Genomic DNA, 21,907 nt, shown 5'->3' with positions numbered 1-21,907 from the left:
AAGTTGATTGCATGCAACACCTGTGCCACATTCGAGGTCAGCTTACAACAAAGTCCAGAGTTGATGACTTTGCCACACGTTGTTCATTATGCAAAGGGTATTATAATGTTGTTATGAAATGCATAAACCATTTATATGCGGCATAAGGACAAAGGACTTATAAGGACGTGGTATGATAAAGTATGTATATGTGTATATGCATATATAAAGCATATATACTTCTGTCTGCTGCTTACTAAGCCAATTAGTTGCTTCACTTGGCAGCTTTGTTGATGAAATTTTATTACAGCTGCTTATTTTTATCAAGCTTAAGTTACATTTAGTATATATGCATATAAGTATCAGACGGATCAAATAATAAAAACAGAGTGTTGACACATTAAGAATTAAATGAAATTTGAATTGTTGAAGGAAAGACATTTTTACTTTCATAACTCGCATATATTATAGTCTATAACTCATTACTTGTAAAAAAAAGATGTATATAAACTGAACTTTAAAAAAAAAAAATAACCAAATTTATGGAATTTAAATTTTTAAAGAATTTTTTTTATTTTTGCGAGAATTTAATCAAAATCCATTAACTATAATTCAAACTTATTACTTCTATAAAAAAAGATGTTTTAAAAATGTTTTTTGTTGTATAAGAAATTTCTGAACTTTCAAAAAAAAAAATAACCAAATTTATGGAATTTAAATTTTTAAAGAATTTCTTTTATTTTTGCGAGAATTTAATCAAAATCCATTAACTATAACTCAAAGCTGTCAAGGAAATTTGTTTTAAAACTACAGTCACCGTTTGAGTAACTTTTTATTTTTAAAAAGTCAGTCAGTAATTTATAGTTACGAATAAATAAACCCAATATATGAACTAGTGATTAATTAGTCACTTCCATTCTCTTAAACTTATTTTGTTTATCTTTAAATTTAGTTAAGTGTATTAACTATTCGTCTACTCACAGCAAATTCTATTAATTTATTAATATTTATTTTTATTTATGTTTTTAGCGATGACCTTCGTTTTGTTTGCTGCCTGCAGCGTGAGTTTTGTTTGTTGTTGTTGTTGTTGTTGTTTGTTGTCTGTTCGCATTTGGCTTTAATGGCAACTGCTTTAAATCATGTCGTCGCATTCATTTCGATTATTTCTGTTAACACAACATGACATCTAATCCAGGAGTGTGTTAAGTGGGCCACTCGGCCAACAAAATCTGTTTCGAATGGCACACGCCCCTCTCTCTCTCTCTCTCTCTCTCTCTCTCTCTGCCTCTCTTTCTATTTACCTAACGATGACTGTCTCTCTCTGCCTCTCTCTCTTTCTATTTGTCTGTCTGTGCCCTGGCAATTTAATTTATAATTTTGCCAGAACATCATTATCATCATCATCATCATCATCAGCAGAACAGCAGCAGCAGCAACTGCCATTATTCTCTCTCTCTTTCTCTCTTTTTCCACTCCCTCTCCCTTTCTCACTCGCACTCTCTCTCTCTCTTTCACTGTCCTTGCTCTAACATTGCTCTATTGTGCATTAGCAGTCGTATTATTGTTAGCCGCCATTGTTGTTCCCGTTATTGTGCAAAATAAATGGATTTTTGGTTTAAATTGTAATTATGCGCTGCCTGCCCGACAGACAGACAGACACACAGACACGCCCACCGCCCACTCAGCTCACAACTAACAAAACTGTTGCCTACTTTTATGCGCTGCAGGTGAAGGCAAAGCTTAAATTAAGCATATGAGTCTCTATAAGTATGTGTGTGTGTGTGTGAGTGTGTGCGTGTGTGTGTGTGTGAGTACACAGAGAAAAAAGCGTACTAAAGTAATGTTTGAATTAACTCGAATAAGGTATTTTAGATACTGAAAATGTATGCTTATTATAAGTCCGAGCAACTGAAAATGCACATTTAAATTTGAATACGAAAAACTAATAATATTGATTTAAATACAAATAATCTTAAATCAAATAAAACTCTAAAATTACTAAAAATTATGGAAAAAATTCATTACATAACTTCGAGACTCAGTTTCGACTCATAAAACAAGTTTTTATAATCTTATAATAATACTTGAGTTTTCGAACATTTAAGTATACATTTAAAGTAAGTTTGCAAGATTTGAATTTAAGCCTTTCTGCTCTAATTTTAAGACATTTTTGTACTCATATTTAAAAAAAAATTAAATTTGCACCAAGCTTGAACAAAGCCTAAGTCAAGCATGTTTTAAAGTATTTTTAATTTTAGAAATACCAAAATATTTATAATTCGTACTTAAAATATCGCACTTGAAATAAGATTGATATAGTCAATAATAAATAATTAAATATATTTATATTTTGTGCTTAGAATCTCGCAATTGAATTGAGATTAAATCCTCATTTTAATCTTATTGAGAAATTAAGCTCGAAATGTGTCGTTTACAGTGCTAAATACTAGATGTTTTCGCTCAGTGTGCATGCAGTTATCTCTGTATATGTGTGCGTGCATGTGTTTGTGTTTGTTAAATGAATTAGTTATGACCAACTCTCTACCTGGCGACCAAAGCCGCCTCATGTTACACTTTTAATGATACACTCTAAGCCATTTATATTGCCTGTTTGTGTGTGTTTGTGTTGGCCACTTGAATTGGCATTGTTTAGTTGGTTCTGTGAAAAGTGCACTGGTAATTAATATGCGGCAACTGGTTATAGTCAATTTGGCTAACGCTCTTGTGGTTTTTGGTCAGAACTTCAGAGCCCAAAATAGCGAAACAAAAAGCAATTTGTTAAACCAAAAATCTATTATAATTTTTGGCCTCGATAAATCGTTAAGCAATTCAATTTCAGTTAGAGAACAAACAAATTAAACTTTCAAGAGGCAAAAGCAAGAATGTGAAAGCGAATGAAAGAGAGAGGGAGAGAGAGAGAGAGTGGCATAAACTTTTATCGTATTGATTGATGATGTGAAATTTGCGCACAAAAGCTAATAGAAAATTCAGCTTAAGCGCATTTTCACACACAATAAACTTCAAATAAGCAGCAGCAAAATATCTACAAAAGATCTTACGTATTGACTTGATTCCAATCCCTAAAGTCTGCTCCTTTGTAGCTGTGTGTGTGTGTGTGTGTGTGTCTGTGTGTGTGTGTGTCCAGCTTTGTGTGGCAAGTTTGGAATTTCCCTTGGCAATTTTGCCCTTTTTCCTTTCGCTTGGCGATTGAATGTCACGCATCATAAATTATGCACAACGCACAACTTTGACTTGGGGCTAAAACTAGCATAAACTACATGAATTTACTTATGACTTCAGTAAACAACAACAACACTAACAACAACAATAACACTAACAACCAGAGCAACAAATGTTAAGCAGATAATTTGATGTTCCTTCGGTTTGCAGCCAATTAAACAAGACAAAAGCAACTGAATATTGAGAAAATATATATATTTATTCAGACATTGACAATGCTCAAAGGCAAATTGTGAAAATTGAAACTCAACACACATACAATGAAATAATGAAAGCACATTTTGTGTCCTTAATAGTCATGTGTTTGATATTGAATTGTTAATTAAGCAGAAATATTCTAATAAATTCCATACTAAATGCTTTGAGCTCAAATAACAATTGAAGCTTTGCATCAAGAATTTGCTTTAATTGCAAATATATTTCTTAAGCCTCATTTAATTATTTATATTATTTTCGAGTAAGATTACAATGCTGTGTTGTCTTTAATTTATATTAGTTAGAAGCACACACAAATTTAATACAAGACTGTTGACAAACCTATGTAATAATAATATATAATAATAAATAAGTTCCTAAACTAAAAAAAGTAAGAATTTTTTTAATAAAGCATCAAAATTTACAATTTTATAACAATTTAATTCTCTGGTTTTATGTTTCACCAAAGTCTGATTTATTTAGACATATATAAAATCGGAATAAAAATAAAAATAGCGTCGGAAAATATAAATATTAAAACGAAAAATATAAGAAATAAAGAAAATACAATAATGTATTTTTAATTTTTAAATTCTATCCCAAAATATGACTTTTAAGACGATTTAAATTAAATATTTATAGCTTACTTTAAAAGAAAAACAAACGATTTAAATAAATGTTGTTTTAATTTTGTAATTTTTTTAGTAAAAATAATAGTAGCAAACTTTTTGAAGCTAACTTTAGATAGAATGCTTATAAGTCAAATTTATCATTTTTGTTTCCAGTCCAAAAAAGGAATGACAATTAATTTAACAAAAGTATTTAAAACAAGGTCAAACTTTTAGAATGTTAAAACTAAAGCTTTTAGATTAAAGCAACAAATTGGAGGCAAAGGCAAGTTGACAGTTTTTTGTTTTTTGTTGCCACACACAGTTGCACAGTTGCATAGTTGCACAGTTGCCATAAAGTGCTGGCAAATAAAGTAGAAAAGTGGCAAGTGTATAATGAAATTAAACAGTATATATTATAGTATAGTATATATTCAGTTGTGTTATTAGTGCACTTATAACCCGAGGACAACTTTCCCATTGCAATGCCCCAAGCTGTAAATTAATTATTCAACTTAATTATATGCCAACAGTTGTTGCCACAACACAGAGGCAACAACACGCTGTCTCTGTCGCACTCTCAGAGAGAGAGAGAGGGGGAGAGATGCATTGAGGCATTGCTGACTGGACGATTAAGCTGAAAATGTGATTATCACGTACCTGTCAGTCTATTTACAGTGCGGCATGTGTAGCTTTTGTACGCATCATTGGGCCCCGCATTATTTATGTACAATTCGCCATTCGATAGGACCGTGTACTTGCCGCCGATGTCCGTGTTTGGATACAGATGCATGCCCGTGTCCTGCACCCAAGCGGTGACCATTACAAATTCCGACATGTAGCTCGGCACCTGCCACTCGAACGGAGAATCAGATAGAGGGAGAAAGAGGGAGAAAAACGGAGAAATGAGGTAAACCAAGATAAGCAAATTTTGTCGAGTCCAAATTGAATTTAAGTTTTAAGTGAATTTTGTGGTGCAAGTTGTAGTGCAAGTCGGTGAATTCACCGGTACCTTATACATATTCCATATATTTGCTTAGCAATTACAAAAATAATAACTAAAACTTTAAGAAACTGAAATAAGTATGAAAAAAGAAATCATAATCTTAAGAAAATCAACTTAGAAAAAAATTTAGAACACAAAAATTCAAAAATTAAATCATTAAAAATATAGCTTTGATTTTTCTGCCTTTGGCTTTTTGATTTTGGCTTATCCTAATTTTTGCCAGCAATTACAAAAATAAAGACTAAAACTTTAAGAAACAAAAATAAGCATAAAAAAAGGAATCATAATTTAAAAAAAATTAAACTAGAAAAAAATTTAGAACACAAAAATTCAAAAATTATATCTTTAAAAATATTAACTTTGATTTTTCTGTCTTTGGCTTTTTGATTTTGGCTTATCCTAATTTTTGCCAACATTGTTAGTGATATTTTTTTTCATTAAATATTAGCTTATTCTAACAATATTTTTTTTCTCAATAAATTTACTTTGAGCTTTAGTTTATTATATTTTTATTTACAAGTTAAATGCTAGCTCGTTTTGCTTTTTTTTTTTAATTTAAATTAATTTTAATTAAAAAATTTTTTTTATTAGTACTTTTTTCGACCTTTAAAAAATTTACTTTTTTTCTTATTTTGCTTAGCCGTGCTCACCTGACATTTTAGCACCGCCGTGTTGCCAGTCATTACGTATTCGTCGTGCACTTGGACCGTGTACTTTTGATTGACAACTGAAACGAAAGTTTTATGCAAATTATTAATATATATATTGCGCATACGCAGCGTTCGCCGCAGCTGTCATAATAACAACAGCATAAACAAAACAAAACAAACAAATAACATAAACAAATAACCAAAGTTCAAGGCCATTTAAGTAATGCAAACAATTATGTTGTGTGTGTTGGTTTTTATTAGCCAACAAAAAAAAAACCTTTTTTGTGCTTAATTCTTATTTTTATCCGCTCTTTTTTTATTGCACCGGATGATCATAAAAAAGGCTTAAAAACCCTTTTGGCCGGGCCTAAAGCATTGTCCTTTGCCCTGACAGCCAAAATATGTTACACATTAAACAGAGCGGCACCTTCCCCTTCCCTTTCTCCCCCATTCTGTCTTCCCTTGTCAAACGTTGCCCCCACAAAACATGTCCAGCTTCATTGTGACACTTAACAAAAGTGTGACCGTTTGTCAGACAGACAACGGCGGCAACGGCGACGACAGGCCCGTTAAAAATAGGATGTGACAATTTGAGTTAAAGATTTTTTATTTCTGTCTTTCCCGTGTCAAGCCGGCAGAGAGCACGAAATTAAGAATGACAAGGATTCTAAAACCGAAAAGCAGCTGACTGCACAGTGGTGCGCAAGAATGCGAAGTAGGCAAGCAAAAAATGTGCTTAATATTATAATTATAAGACTGTTAAGTCAGGCTAATAGAATGACATGCAAATGTAGTCAAGTAAAATTTAAGCACGAGAAAAATATACTTTACAACCATTTTTTTCATTTTTTTGAATTGAAAAGTATTTTTTATTTTTGTATAGAAAATTATATGTACTTTTTTAGCTGGTTAAACTAGTTTCCCAGCATGTTATCATATTGTATGAATATTAAAAAAAAATTAAGTAAAATATCAATTGTTTTTAATGCAAATTTATTAATAATTTAATACTTATTTAGAGAAAATTTCGTAAAGTAATCCTTAATTAGTTTATTTTAAATAATATTTATTAATATAATTTAATTGTTTTTATCCTCATATCAATCAATAAATAATCCCATAAATTTCATCGAAATAATTTTATTATTTTTATTCTTCTATTAACCAATATAATTAATACTTTTATATTTTCAGACCCATGTTGTGTTTTTCTAATTTCAGCAGCGATTTTTAAACTAAAAAAAGGTTTATTACAGTATTATACACGGACAGAAAAAATTAAATAAATTTAATGAATCGTTATTTTTTCATAATAGATGTATTTATATATATTTAAAAGTTTTTCACACTGTACATTAACTTGGCTAATACTCTCTCCATCACTTCTAACAACCCTCAACTGGCTGATTCACCCGTTCCCCGCCCTCTCTTCGTACCCCTCTTGAACCGCACTTCTTTCCCCTTACCACTTGTTGGGACATTGGCTTCTATGCCGTTGGCAGTTGCAAATTAATTAAGATGGACAAAGGCAATTTTCCGCACGCGTCACTTGAAAAGTGTTTGGGAAAATGCGTTTCGCTTTCCATTTTAATCTTCTTATGCATGGGGTTGGCAACTCTGCCCGTAGAACTCTATCATATGTACGATATTCCTGCTGTTTTAGAATGCGACCCACGAAACGGATTTTGCATTTGGCTAAAAACTTTAATATGCAGAAATTGGATAAAGTTTAATTTGAAAAGTTGTTGTTATTGTTTGGGGGGCTTAGTTTATTTTCATCATTTTTGGTTTTACATTTTCTTCTTTTTTTTTGTATTTTGTGTGCTGCAATAACAGCAACAATAACAAATGAAAAACTGGAAAAACTTTGTGACAACATTTTATTATAATTCCTCTGACCGTTTGGGGGGGAGTGAAAAAACGGAAAGAGGAAAGTGGAAAGTGGCTGCTGTTTTTCAGTTTTCAGTTTGAGTTTGAGTTTAGTGCAATTTTGTTTTTGTATCTTCATTATTTGTATTTCCAGGACACAGCCAGAACTCAGCTTCAGCTTTAGCTCCTTTTTTATTTTTATTTATATTTTTTTGTTGCATAGTTTTGTGAAAAGTTTTTTTTTTGTCGCTTTCATGTTGCATTTTGTATGAAGAGTTTTCCGAGGCAGTCAACATTGTGTTGCATAGAAGGACAGCACAGAACAGGACAGGAACAGGACAGTTGGCCAGAAAAATAAGTATGAGAGCTAAGTTTATAGTCGTCTCACAAAGTAACTAAGCAGAGCGAGACAGAGACAGCGAGATAGAGATGAAAAGAGAGGGAAAGGCAGTGAAAATGGGCAGCACTTGAATTCAGTATGGCCAACTCAGCTTTTTCCCGCCAAATCTGGAGTTTTTTAAATGCCAATTGCAAAAAATATTAAAAAAAAGCGGCTGGCTGTAATTCCAGCTATTTTATATTGCTAGATAACTATTCGATATAGTTTTATTAACTTTCTTTTTTTCTTTAGTTTTTCTTTGTACTAAAAAAAAAAAAAAATTGTAAAAATTCTCAATATTTTTTAAAAAATTCGAAAAAAAAAAGAACTGAATTAATCAAGAATAAAATTTTAAGCAAGCGAAATTTAAGAAATTCCCCTAAAAAATATTTAGAGTACAAAAATCAGAAAAAAAAATTTATTGTAAGACAAAAAATAGGAAAGGGCAAATTTTGAAATAATGTTATAAGGAAATAATAAAAAAAAGAATTTGTTAAAAACGATTGAGAAGCACAAAAACATAAATCTCTGACATCTTGGTGCTTAAACAAACTGACTGACAGACAAACCTGCCTAAATAGACTCGACTTTTAATACTGAATTATAGACTTTGAATATATAGACTTTATAGAGTCGAAACTTTTTTTGACTATGTTTAATGTATGCTGGGTAATAAATTACCCTACAAACTATAATATTATTTAAACTGGCATTCAAGCAATTTTACTAGCTTTTTCTAGCTATTTTTAAATGTGGATATAGCTTTTTTGGCGTTGGAAACACTGTTTGAATTTTATGCGGAAATTCATTTCCGTTTTGTATTGTATGGCCTGTTCGTATGTGTGTGTGTGTGTGTGTGTGTGTGTGTTGTGGCAAACTTTTTGTTGCACAAATTTATGTTTATGATGTGCGCCGGCGGAAAGATGCTTTTGGTTGCGGCAGTCTTTGCCTGATTTGCAGTTATTGTGCCCAAAGTGCTACAGAGAGAGAGAAAGAGATAGAGAGGACTGGAAGATACTATTAAATTATGACTAAAGCAGCGTGCATTGCAATTTGCATGCTAAAAGAAGAAGGAGAAGATGAAGACGAAGAAGTGGAGGACTGTGGTATCAAAGGGCAAACTGACAATGTGCATCCAACTAATTACGAACAAATTACACAGGTTTCATACACAACGACAACAGCAGGTGAAAACTTTGTGGCTCAATCAAAAACTTTTGCCAAAGACTCGACTGCATTGTATGCTAAACTTTGCAGAGTGTGTGCGTGTGTGTGTGTGTGTGTGACTGTGTGTGTGCATTGCACAACTTTGTGGCAACATCCATCATCAGCCTTGGCCCGTGGCCTGTGGCCTCTGACAACAACAACAACAACAACAACAGCAACAACAACCAGCTTAAGATCTTTCTCACTGTCTTCTCTGGCATAGTGAAAATTTGTCAAGAGTTTTTGCCACACACACACACACACAGACACACAGCAACACACACACACGCAACTTTTTGCTAATTACGCGCACTTAGCCCAAAGCCAAGTCAAGTCAAGTATACGCCAAGTATACGCCATATCCTGCGAACTAAGCGCTGGCAATTAAATAACGCAACTAAGCCAAGTCGACCAAGTCACCAAGGCGCCATATCCCAAAGTCAACTGCACAAATTAGCTGAGAAATTAGCTGAGAGAGAGAGACAGAGAGAGAGACAGAGAGAGAGAGAGAGAGAGAGAGAGATAGAAATAGAAGTACAGGCAGAACTGGGTGAGTATTTCATCCCTTGGCAACTTTTGCAAATTAGGCAAAACGTTTTGCGCCAAATCTACGCGCTGTCAAATTGTTCAAGCGTAAAGTAATGAAGGCAAAAAGAAATAAAAAAAACCAAAAAAAAAAAAACCAACACACACACAGAGAGCAGCATATAGAAAAACAAACAGAGCGACCGCAAATAAAATAAGCCAGCGACATGGCGTATACGTAACGTTGCGTTGAGCTGCTGAAAAATGACCGCCAGACGTTGAAACTTTGCATGTAGTCGTTTTATATGTCCAGGGGCGTTGGCAAGGGGTGCTAAGGGGGAACAAGAACCTCCCTAAATTCATGACAATCAATTTCATTTGCTTTCAAAGTCTGCCCACAGTTTTATTTAAATTATTAAAATTATTATCAATTAGTAAAATATTCTAGCATTTGGTGGCTTATTATATAAAATTGAGAATTTTAATTTAAAAATATAAAAAGTCTGCCCACAGTTCTATTTAAATTATTAAAGTTATTATCTATTAGTAAAATATTCTAGCATTTGGTGGATTATTATATAAAATTAAGAATTTTAATTTAAAAATATAAAAAGTCTGCCCACAGTTCTATTTAAATTATTAAAATTACTATCTATTAGTAAAATATTCTAGCTTATTATATAAAATTAATAATTTTAATTGAAAAATATGAATAATATAATAAAAAATGTTTGACGGCAATTTAACAAATTTACTTTTTTAAAAAAATTATTAATTTCCATATTTACTATAAAAACTATTAGTTTCAATTGTTATAATAACAATGGAATGAAGATAAGAAACATTGAATAAAAGAATAGAATTAGTATTTAATTAGAATTAGTATTTAAGAATTTATGGAATTTTTTATGTTTTAAAATGTGCACTCATTTTATATTTTATATATTCAGTAATATTATTTTATTTTGTTTAAGATTAAATTAGTTTTATAAAAAAAAATGTGGAAATAAAGTTAAGACTTATTCCATTAAAGAAAAACGGGACTAGTCTCAAAAAATAAAAAAGGGTGGAGTGGAAAATTACAACTTAGAAGAGTTTGGGATAAATTGCTATTACTAAATATATATATGTTATAGTACTTTTGTTCATAAAATTCAATGTTAAATATTTTGGCCCCCTTCGCATAAGGCTGACTACGCTCTTGTATATATCTGTCTGTCTCTCTCTATGTGTGCCGTGGGTGTATAGGGTGATAAAGGGGGAAGGGGGGGTAAGGGAGTGCTTAGGCTATCTTAGATCTTTTGCGGTGGCGACTTCACTGTTTGTTTGCTTTCAACTGTTTCCCTTTCTGACTCGGCTTGTTAATTAAACGCACGCAGCGGACCAAAAGTCAAGTGGTCTCTTTGACCATTTTATCTATGGGGGGTATTCATATCTTTTATGGTCAGCACTAATTGTTGTTTTCGTTACAGAGATTTACGCAACTCGGACATGAACTCAATGAGCTGCAAAATCTATGCGACATGCGATGCCAATCATAGTGATTGGATCGACAACTTGCTGGACAAAAACTCATCAGACTGCCCACTGGCTGTTCATTAATGCACTTTATTAAAGTCACCCCCCCGGTTCTCTTCCCTTTTCGCTTGGGGGCCTAATGAATGCGAAACTTTTGGCCAGTTGAAGTGGGCCAAAAAAACAAGACGATGTTGAAGTTTCTGTGCGCTCGCAAAGTAGTTGCAAAAGTTGCCAGTTTCCAGTTGTCGAAAAGTCGATTTAAATTTAAATTTTATAACAAATTTTAGCCACAGCTGAAATACATTTCCCGCTGTGATAAATACTTTATATCAACTATCATTTATTAAGACTCAAGAGTTTCGCTGACAGATTACTAGAGAAATTGGACTTTCAAATGCAATGCGTGTTTTGTTGCAATCAAATAACTTTTGGCATTTACAAATATTTCTTATAAATATTTTGGCAAAAGCGGCAGTGGATTTCTTAGGAAATTTATAGTTTTTCTTTTTTTTAAGAGCAGATAAATTTAATTTTCTCATTTATTATAAAATTTTTTTTATTATTTTATTTAATATAAATGTTTGATTTGAAATTAAAAACTTTATTTTATAAGCAAACTTATGGCATTTTAATTTGGCGAAATACTTGATAAATTATTTGAAATTGTGCGTTTTTTTAACACAGATAAATATTTATTTTTCATAAATATTAGTATTTCAGCCAATTTTAAAACAGTTAGAGAAATAATAATATCAAGTAAATAATATTAAAATGTTTCAATAATTATTGAAAAGGTATCTTAATTGAAATTCAAGCAGTCTTTTGTTATATTGGAGAATTACAGTTGAAAATTCAAGAGATTTAACGTTAAGCCGCTTTACAGCCTAGTTATTAATTAAGCCATTATTTATAAATATTAGTATTTCAGCCAATTTTAAAACAGTTGGAGAAATAATAATATCGAGTAAATAATATTAAAATGTTTAAATAATATTTGATGAAGTATCTTAATTGAAACTTCAGCCGTCTTCTATCAAATCGCAAAAATACAGTTGAAAATTCAAGAGATTTAACTTTAAGCCGCTTTACAGCCTAGTTATTCATTTAGCCATTAGACCCACTGGTTGGTTAGAGCAACTAACCAAAAGTCAGAGTCAATTCTCGCGCTTGGGCGCCAAATTGGCGGCGACGTTTTTTTTTTGGTGGAGGCACCAACAACATTTGGCAGTAGTAATTAAAACTTGCGTTGCCTGCTTTTAGGCGCTATTCGAAAACTTTGCAATTAAGCCAAAGTTTTGAGGGGATGGGAAAACGCAGAGTCGCAGTCGTAACCGGTTAGACGAAGACTCAGTTGAGTTAGCGCAAATCAACTTTGCATTCGGCTATAAAAATTTTGGTAAATTAATTAAAAAATTTGTTAAACTTACCGCCGCGCACATGAACTTCTCGGCTGAGCACCGTGCCAACCATGTTGCGTAGTTTGCATCTACAAAAAAATTTAACAAGAGAATGCAAGTAAGAGAATGCTTAACAATAGTTGAAGCAGATATTAAGTATACGCAATGCGCACTCACCTGTAGACGGTGGCATGCACTTCGTGTCGATATTTCTCCGCGGTGAAAGGATAAAACATCATGCTGCCATTCGAGAGCTGAAAAACCATATCCTGCTGCGGTGGTATGGGTGTCCATTCCACCTAGAGAGGGGAGTAAAAGAGGGGAGATATTGGATCAGTTGAAATCTATAAGTTTCATAATAAAAATAATTACGATTTCTTTATTTATATCAATAAAAAAACTATTTAAATAAAATTATTAAATAAAAATTTAAATGTAAAGTTAACAATTTATATTTGAATTATGCTGTAATTACGACTGATTCGTAATCGTTGCTAAATAAATTTAATCATTAATTAAATAAATCATTTAATTCTTCATATTTATTGCAAAACAAAACACTATATTTTTAAATTTTACATAAAATGATCAAATAACAATTAAAATATAAAATTAAAAATTTATTTTAGTGTATTCCATCTATTGTTAAACTACTAAAAAAAATATTAGTTATTTTTACATTTTAATTTCGAAATTGCAAAAGAAATGAATATTTTTTATTTATATTTTAAAGATACTGTACATTTATTTTTATTTGTAACTAATAAATTCCTTTTTTTAAATAATAAAAATTAAAAGATAAACTTCAATTTTTAAATTTACAATTTACAGAGCTACAAATAAAAATTAAATTCGCTTATTTTATATAAATTATGCATAGTGTATGTAAGTTTTTTGATAAGTGATTCATGTTTTTGAATCATATTTTATGCACACTAATTTATTCAGTTAAATTTTGTTTACATTCGCGATATTTTCCGTCCCTGGTTGAAAGAGTATTAGTTTTTCTCTCCTTACAGAAATTGTATTTTGGTGGAGGTTCAGTCAATTAACTTGGAAATGAGTGCGGACAGCATGGCATGCATAATTAAGCGGCGAAAAACAAGCGAAAGCCAAAAGAAAATGGAAAATGGGAAAATGGGAAAATGTCTCTAGAATGCCACGCCCATACTCACCTCGGGCGGTGGGCTGCCATGGCCGGAGCATTCTATCAGTCCGCCGGAATTGTTGGAGAACTCAACGCGATGCGGCGGTTCATGTAGAAATATCGGTCCCTGCAGATCCAAACCATTAACTATATAGCTAGTCTCAGCTGAAAAGAGAAAGAAACAGAGAGAGAGAGAGAGAGAGAGTGTGAGAGTGTGGTGGTATTAAAAAGAGATGGCATAAGTTATTGGGATTTTAATTGAGCAGCTGAGTTTCCAGGAAAGCTTTTTGTCCGTGACGCGTTTTGCACGAGCGGCCAAAGTTAATTTCAATTTCTGTTCAGCCACAAAAAAGCAGCAACCCCAACCCCTAAATTAAATGTTGTTGTTGTCTACGTTGCGGTTGTTGTTGTTGCCAGTGGCTTGGCCTAAATTTTAATGAGCACTGTGGACCACAACAAAGGCACGCACAAAGCGAAAAGACAATTGCTTTTTACCTGTGGCCATCTTTGTGGCTTTTTCCCTCTTCCCTCTCACCCTTACACAGCTCCCCTTCTCCCCTCTTCTTCTTCTAATTGCTGTGACGCTGCCGTTGGGCAAGTATTGCATAATTTTAGGCGTTGTTTTAAAGGCGCTTTTGATGCGGCTTTTATGCCTTATTTATTATTCAGTCGGTAGTCAAGGCAGTCTCCAGAAAACAACCAGAGGCACATACACACAAAAACACATACACATATATATACACACACTAGTGTGGGTGTGACTTCTCTCTATGTGTGTGTGTGTCAAGTTATATTTGCATTGCGGTTGCTTGACAACTTGAGGCGCTTGCCTCACAGTGCAGTGACCTGTTTTTGTGCCACAGAATTCGTGTTGCAAACATGTTCACATACATATATTCTTAACACACCCCTAAGAGCATGAATAACTTAATAATTTGCACAAAATATTATAAAAAGTAACTGAAAACACTTTCGCCAGCCTTTCGCCAATTGTCGAGTTGTCGATCAATCGAAAAATGATATATCGAACTACAAGTATCGAGTTTTTATAAATCACTTTTTTTTTGTAAGCGTCAAAGAGAAAGTTTGAAAAAAATGGAGAGTTATGTGAAAAAATGTAATTTCTCAAATTTGAAACAGAATCAAAATAGGGACCAAATACTGTAAAAATTTATATTCCACAAGAAAATCGGTTGAAATTTGGCAAAGTTATGTCAGCTCGAAAATATTGACAGTGGTGACAAAAAAATGAAATTTTAATATTAATAAAATGTTGATGTATTATCATTTTGAAGGTCAAATAATGACCAAAATGGTATTCCGCATGAAAATTGGTCAAGTTTTGGCAAAGTTATGGTTGTTTGAAGTTTTAGAAAAAGTGTCAAGGGGTAGGTATGGAAAAAATTCACAGTGATGACCAAAAATGAAATTTTTTAAGTTTTTAAAATTTTGATGCAGTATCAATTTAGAGGTCAAATAATGATCAAAATGGTATTCCGCATGAAAATCGGTCAAGTTTTGACAAAGTTATGGCTGTTTGAAGTTTTAGAAAAAGTGTCAAGGGGTAGGTATGGAAAAAATTCACAGTGATGACCAAAAATGAAATTTTTTGGGCTAGTAAAATTTTGATGCAGTATCAATTTAGAGGTCAAATAATGACCAAAATGGTATTCCGCATGAAAATCGGTCAAGTTTTGACAAAGTTATGGCTGTTTGAAGTTTTAGAAAAAGTGTCAAGGGGTAAGTATGGAAAAAATTCACAGTGATGACCAAAAAATTAATTTTTTAAGATAGTAAAATTTTGATGCAGAATCAATTTAGTGGTCAAATAATGATCAAAATGGTATTCCGCATGAAAATTGGTCAAGTTTTGGCAAAGTTATGAAGGTACGAAGTTTTCTAAAAAGCGTCAAGGGTATGAAAAAAATAGATGCAGAATCAAAAAAATCGAAAAATGCTAAAATTTATAATTGTATTCAACATTTTCTTCAATTTAAAAGTTGGCGTATTGACAGCGAATGCGTAATTGAGAACAGCGACTTATCGTTGGACATTTTGACAACTGCCGCAAAGTATGCAGCACTAAATTTGTAAGCAATTTTCAGGCGGCAGCAATAAAATGAAAAATTGTTTTGTCCAAAAGGCATTGGCCAGAAGATAACGTTAGAATGGCCCCGAAAAGCTGCCGTAAAGTGTTGCAAACTTTGTGTGCCACTTTCGTTGCGGTTTTGTGTGTGTGTGTGTGCAGTGTGTGTGTGTGTGTGTGTGTGTGTGTGTGTTGGGCTTTCGGGCAAACACGCTGTCAACTGCAATGCCCAAAGGAAATGCGCCGAAAAAGCCAAAAATGTTTTGGTTGCAAAAAGAAAGTAAAAAGTGCTTGCCGCAACTTGATGCCACTGCGGGGCAGCACATTAAATTTGCAGTTTTTAGTTTTAAGTCACTTAAGATAAAGTTGTTCCTTTTTTTTTTAGCAACTTTTACTTCTACTTGTACCTCTTCAAAAGTTCCCGAGATTTGTGAGACGACGCAGACTAATGAAAATTAAATTTGCCAAAGAAGGGGACAATGAATGAGCTGAAGGGATACAGAAAGGAAGGGCAGGTAAAGGATATGCCAGGATGCCAGTGCAAACATTGAGCTTAGGCTGTAAGGCTGCCAGCTAATTGGAGATGCCACGAAGAAAACCTGGTTAAAAGTGGCAGCGAGTCAGACATTTATCAGAACAAACAAAGGAGCGACTGACTCTAGAACAATGGAGATACCGACGCCAATGACGACGACTCTGATGATATCAAAATGTGGCATGACAACGTGCCCCATATTTGTGAAAGCAGCGCCAGTTTAGCGATGGGAAACGGCAAAAAAAACTATCGATATTGACATTGGTAATAAATAAAATAAATTAAGCATATTGTCAAGTTAAGTTAGTCAAAAATTATATTATAAAAAAAGAAAACACTAGAGATCATATTTATTTTATTTATTTATTCATTTACTTAGTTTATTTAATCATTTATTAAATTTTAAATAATTTGAAAATAGTCTGAATATTTTATTTATTTATTGCATTTAGTTATTTATTAAATTACTTGGTTAATTTAATTATTTATTAATTTTCAAATAATTTTGAAATAAAGCATAATGTAGCATAATTTGAACAAAGAAAAAGCATTAAAAAAAAATAGAAAACACTAGAGATCATATTTATTTTTTTTATTTATTCATATACTTAGTTTATTTAATCATTAATTAAATTTTAAATAATTTTAAAATAGTCTGAATGTTTAATTTATTTATTGCATTTATTTATTTATTCATTTACTTGCTTAATTTAATTATTTATTAATTTTTTAATAGTTTGAATATCCGCTCGAGTGCTTGTGCGTCTCTCTAGCGCCACTTACTAAGCCATAACGGTTAGAGCACTGTGAGCAGAAAGAGCAAAGGCCACTGATTTTAATTAAATTTTTTTTAATTTTTCTAAAATAGACTCATATTATGGAAATCTAAAGTTATCGTAATAAGAACAACAAAAGTAATGAAACAGATGTGTTGAACTGCTGATTGTCCTATTGGTTTCTACTAAAATATCGTTTTAAAGTATCGATACACTAGCGCATTCGATAACCATCACTGACATGTGTGTGTGTGTGTGTGTGAGGTGGATGATGAAGGTAATAAACGAGGTGGCAGGCAGCTGTGTGGCACTGACAATGCCATGTCTAAGCGAAACACAATGACCGCCTGATAAACTCGATAAGGTTGCCCCCTTCCCGCTTCCCTACCCCTCTCTTCCACTCCACCCCCTTGCATCGTTGCAGGTTTGTTGGCCTTTGTTGGTGGCACTTCTCACATAATTGAATACACGCCGCTCCATTTGTCAGCGTTGTCAATCAAACTCTGCCAGGCAAAAAGGACACCAATGGCAACGCCAGCCACGCCTACACTTACAGACAAAATCAATTACGCCCCACTGAAGCCAGAGAAGATAGAGAGGAATTTATATAAAAAGAAAGAGAGAGAGAGAGTGTGGAAGAAGTTCTCTTCTAAGCATTGCCAATGGCAGTTTGCATCATTATCACGGATCATTAAAATGACGCTGGCCGGAAATGACTGGCAAGAAGAAGCAGCAGCAGCAGTTAAAGTAAAAGAAGAAGCAGCAGAAATTGAAGGAGTACTCGCAATAAAGGCACAAGTATAAGCAGAAGAAGAAGCAGCAGAATCAGGACAAGCATCAATCGCCTCGTTGACAAAATGCAAATGAGCAACTGTCGCTTCTCCTGGCCACAATTCTCATACTCATACCCATACTCATACACATTCTCATACTCATTCTCAGCTCTCGGATTGTCCTTTTGTCCTTTGTCCTTCTTCAGTTGGGGAGAGACTGAAAAGAAAAGTCGTCGTCGCGTAATTAAGGCGGAAAATCTGTAAAAGAAAAGCAGCCAACGGGCAGCGAGCAGTCGACATGTCTTTAATTTCCCTAGCACTGCAATTCGGAGAGCACTGCAGGACTTATTGATACCCTGTAGTCGGAACGGAGAAGCGATAATTATTCACTAACATTTGTGAATATATTTACACTCAGACAATTAGAATAAGGTTTATACAATATCAGAAATGATACTCGAAAAGCAGACACAAATATCGAGTATATCGAGAGAAAATTATGAAAAATGGACAGTGGTAGGAAAAAAAAATTATTTTCTATTTTTGATACAGAATCAAAATAGAGGTCGAACAAAGAAAAAATTTACATTTCGCAAGGAAATTGATTAAGATTTGACAAAGTTATGACAGTTTGAAGTTGGACATAAGGAGTTAAGGGTCAACGGTCAAGATCAGGTACGGAAAAAATTAACAGTGAAGGCAAAAAAATTGAGTTTTCCAATTTCGATGCAGAATTAAAATATAGACCAAATAATAAAAAAATTGACAATCCGCAAGGAAATCGGTTGAGATTTGTCAAAGTTATGACAGTTTGAAATTGGAAATATAGTGTCAAGGGTCAAGATCAGTTACGGAAAAAATTGACGGTGATGGCAAAAAAATTGAGTTCTCCAATTCCGATGCAGAATTAAAATATAGACCAAATAATGAAAAAATTGACAATCCACAAAGAAATCGGTTGAGATTTGTCAAAGTTATGACAGTTTGAAGCTGGAGATATGGTGTCAAGGGTCTAGGGTCAGGATCAGTTACGGAAAAAATTGACAGTGATGGCAAAAAAATTGAGTTTTTCAATTTCGATGCAGAATTGAAATATAGACCAAAGAATGGAAAAATTGACAATCCACAAGGAAATCGGTTGGGATTTGTCAAAGTTATGTCAGTTTGAAGTTGGAAATAAGGACTTAAGGGTCAAGGGTCAAGATCAGGTACGGAAAAAATTGACAGGGATGGCAAAAAAATTGAGTTTTCCAATTTCGATTGAGGATTAAAATATAGACCAAATAATGAAAAAATTGACAATCCGCATGGAAATTGGTTAAGATTTGACAAAGTTATGAAAGTTTGAAGTTGGAGATATGGTGTCAAGGGTCTAGGGTCAGGATCAGTTACGGAAAAAATTGACAGTGATGGCAAAAAAATTGAGTTTTCCAATTTCGATGCAAAATTAAAATATAGATCAAATAATGAAAAAATTGACAATCCGCAAGGAAATCGGTTAAGATTTGTCAAAGTTATGACAGTTTGAAGTTGGAGATATGGTGTCAAGGGTTAAGGGTCGGATCAGTTACGGAAAATATTGACAGTGATGGTAAGAAAATTGAGTTTTCCAATTTCAATGCAGAGTTAAAATATAGACCAAATAATGAAAAAATTGACAATTCGCAAGGAAATCGGTTGAGATTTGTCAAAGTTACGACAGTTTGAAGTTGGAGATATGGTGTCAAGGGTCAAGATCAGGTACGGAAAAAATTGACAGTGATGCCAAAAAAATTGAGTTTTTCAATTCCGATGCAGAATTAAAATATAGACCAAATAATGATAAAATTGACATTCCGCAAGAAAATTGGTTGACATTTGTCAAAGTTATGATTGTTTGAAGTTTTCGAAAAATGATAAGACCCTTTTAACTCAGTTTCAATTTGCGCAGGGTATGCTGCAAAAACTGTAAATAATGACGAGGAGTCGAGGAACTTCAAAGCGAGCACTAAATCAAAAACGCTTAAGAGCCAACCTGATGGGGGGCTATAAAAAGCAGCAGCTAGAAAGCAAGTTTGCCAAAAGCTGACAAAGTTTTCCGTGCGCCATTTAAATGAAAACGCAATTTCCCTTCCACAGAAAAAAAAAATAGAGAAGAAAAAATTCAAAAAAGAAACAACAAGCTGAGGAATAAGGAAAAGAACACGTTAAAGCTCATTTGCATATGGAACGTGAGTGAACGATGCTTTTGTCTGTGAGCTAGAGAGGCGGCAAAGGGGGCGTGGCAGGCGAGTAAGAGAGCTTGACAAATATAAACAGCAGGACAGGCGATGAGTTGAGATGAAATGAGAAAAGCGTCGCATTTCGATTGAAGCAATGACAGTGCCCCAAAAAGTAGGCAATGCTTTTTTGGATTTAAAGCAAACGGCAACTCTAGGCGACTCTTGACCCTCGCCCCGCCCCTCTGCCCCTGTTGACACGCCTCCTAAACACCATTCCTCTCTGCTCGGCTCAAGTGTACGCATTTTTCTGCTTAAAAGCCTCGACTAATGCGAGGCGTCTGCCTCCAAAGTCTGCCCCACCTGCCACCTTGCCCTCCTCCTGCTCCCTCTTGGCCATAGCATCTGTTTGTGCGCAACAGAGCATAGCGGTATTTTTCTGTATATGTGTGTGTATATGTTTGTATGTGAAAAGTGTATTTGCTTAGGTTACATCACGCACTAAGTTGACTTTATTCAACTGTTGAAAGCCAGAAAGGCGCTAAGCTGCTCGACTTTTAGATATTCTGTAAAAGTCATGCAAGCTGTCAACTAAAGCTCTAATTCCTAAAATTATGCAATATAAACTGTATTTAAAAAGGATAATATTCGTACTTTTTCATATATTCAAGTCTGAAATTTCAGAAATTTCTAGAGTTATTGAAAACAACCATTCAAAATCTCGTTGTTTCTTAAATTTAATTTTTTTTTTAAAGAAATTTCGTCAAAAGTTTTAGCTGCCCTTATTTTTCTATTTTCTAGCTCAACAAAATTCATGAAAAATGTATTTTATGCCTTTTTATTCAATTTCAAAAATAATTTGATTCAGTTCATTTAATTTCACATTTTGTCAAATCTCTCTTCAATTTTTTAGACATTTGAAAGCAATGGTTGCTTGTTTTCAAGAATTTTGGGTTGCATTTGTTGCAGTTGTTAAAAATTTTTAGAACACGCTTGTTTATTTTTTATTTATTAAAAAAGCGTTGCCTACTTTTTGGGATTTTTAGCTTTGTTGCAATTGAACTAACACAGTTTAAATGCAACATTTTTAAATTTGTTATTGCTTTGTGGTTATTTTATTTGCTTTGCGCACAAAAGTATGCAATTAAATTGCAAAAAAGTGAAAAGCATTTCAATTAATGTTGCAGACGTTGTTGCAGTTGCAGTTAATGCTGCTGTTGTTGTTGCTGTTGTTGCTGCTGCTGTTGTTGCTGCCTCGTTAATGAGCGCCAACTTTAAAAGTCACAACGACAACGGGAAGACAAAGGCGCTGCGTCACGTTGAGTTTGTGTCGAGTTGCGTTGAGTTTTTGTGCCATAAAACTGAATTATTGAAAAGCACACGTTTCACTTTTGTTTGTGTTGTTGCAGCTCAAGGAAACGAAGTCAACAGCAGCAGCAACAGCAACAGCAGCAACATGAACGGCAGCAACAAGGACAATGGCAAAAGTTTGCATGCCAAGCGACGGCGTCATTTACAAGGAAACTCATAAAACTTTCTGCTGTTGGCGTGCACCAACACTTCAGGGCACAAAGTAGCAGCAACAACTGCAGCAACAGCAACAACTGCAACAGCAACAGCAGCAACAACTTCAAGCGAGATCAAATGTTAATTGCAGTTTTTAAGCAGACGCAAGACATAATTAGAGATGCTCATTGTCTAATGCATCATGGCATTTAGCAACCGAATATGCCTAGCAGCAACAACAGCCACAGCAACAGCAGCAACAGCAGCAGCAGCAACAACTCGTTGCAGCAATGTGGCAACATCGCATCAAGTTC

The 21,907-nt window shown here is 33.6% G+C and overlaps 1 protein-coding gene across 2 annotated transcripts in view; it reads right to left on the bottom strand.

The window, feature by feature from the left end:
• The window catches only part of LOC117788765 (Down syndrome cell adhesion molecule-like protein Dscam2), a 45,288-nt gene extending 32,435 nt beyond the window's left edge, over positions 1–12,853 (bottom strand). For both annotated transcript variants that reach the window (XM_034627627.1, XM_034627628.1), the window contains exons 1-4: positions 12,750–12,853; positions 12,603–12,661; positions 5,679–5,755; positions 4,683–4,872 (exon numbers count right to left, since the gene is read on the bottom strand). In XM_034627627.1, coding sequence (XP_034483518.1) covers positions 4,683–4,872; positions 5,679–5,755; positions 12,603–12,661; positions 12,750–12,838 — 415 coding nt within the window. In that variant the 5' untranslated portion in view covers positions 12,839–12,853. The remainder of the gene's footprint in view (positions 1–4,682; positions 4,873–5,678; positions 5,756–12,602; positions 12,662–12,749) is intronic.
• Between the last annotated feature and the right edge of the window lie 9,054 nt (positions 12,854–21,907).

This window comes from Drosophila innubila (genome assembly GCF_004354385.1).
Source record: "Drosophila innubila isolate TH190305 chromosome 3L unlocalized genomic scaffold, UK_Dinn_1.0 0_D_3L, whole genome shotgun sequence".
NCBI classification, from domain to species: Eukaryota; Metazoa; Arthropoda; class Insecta; order Diptera; family Drosophilidae; genus Drosophila; species Drosophila innubila.
The sequence above is the reverse complement of the archived record's forward strand: the minus strand, read 5'-3'. Positions and strand labels throughout refer to the sequence as shown.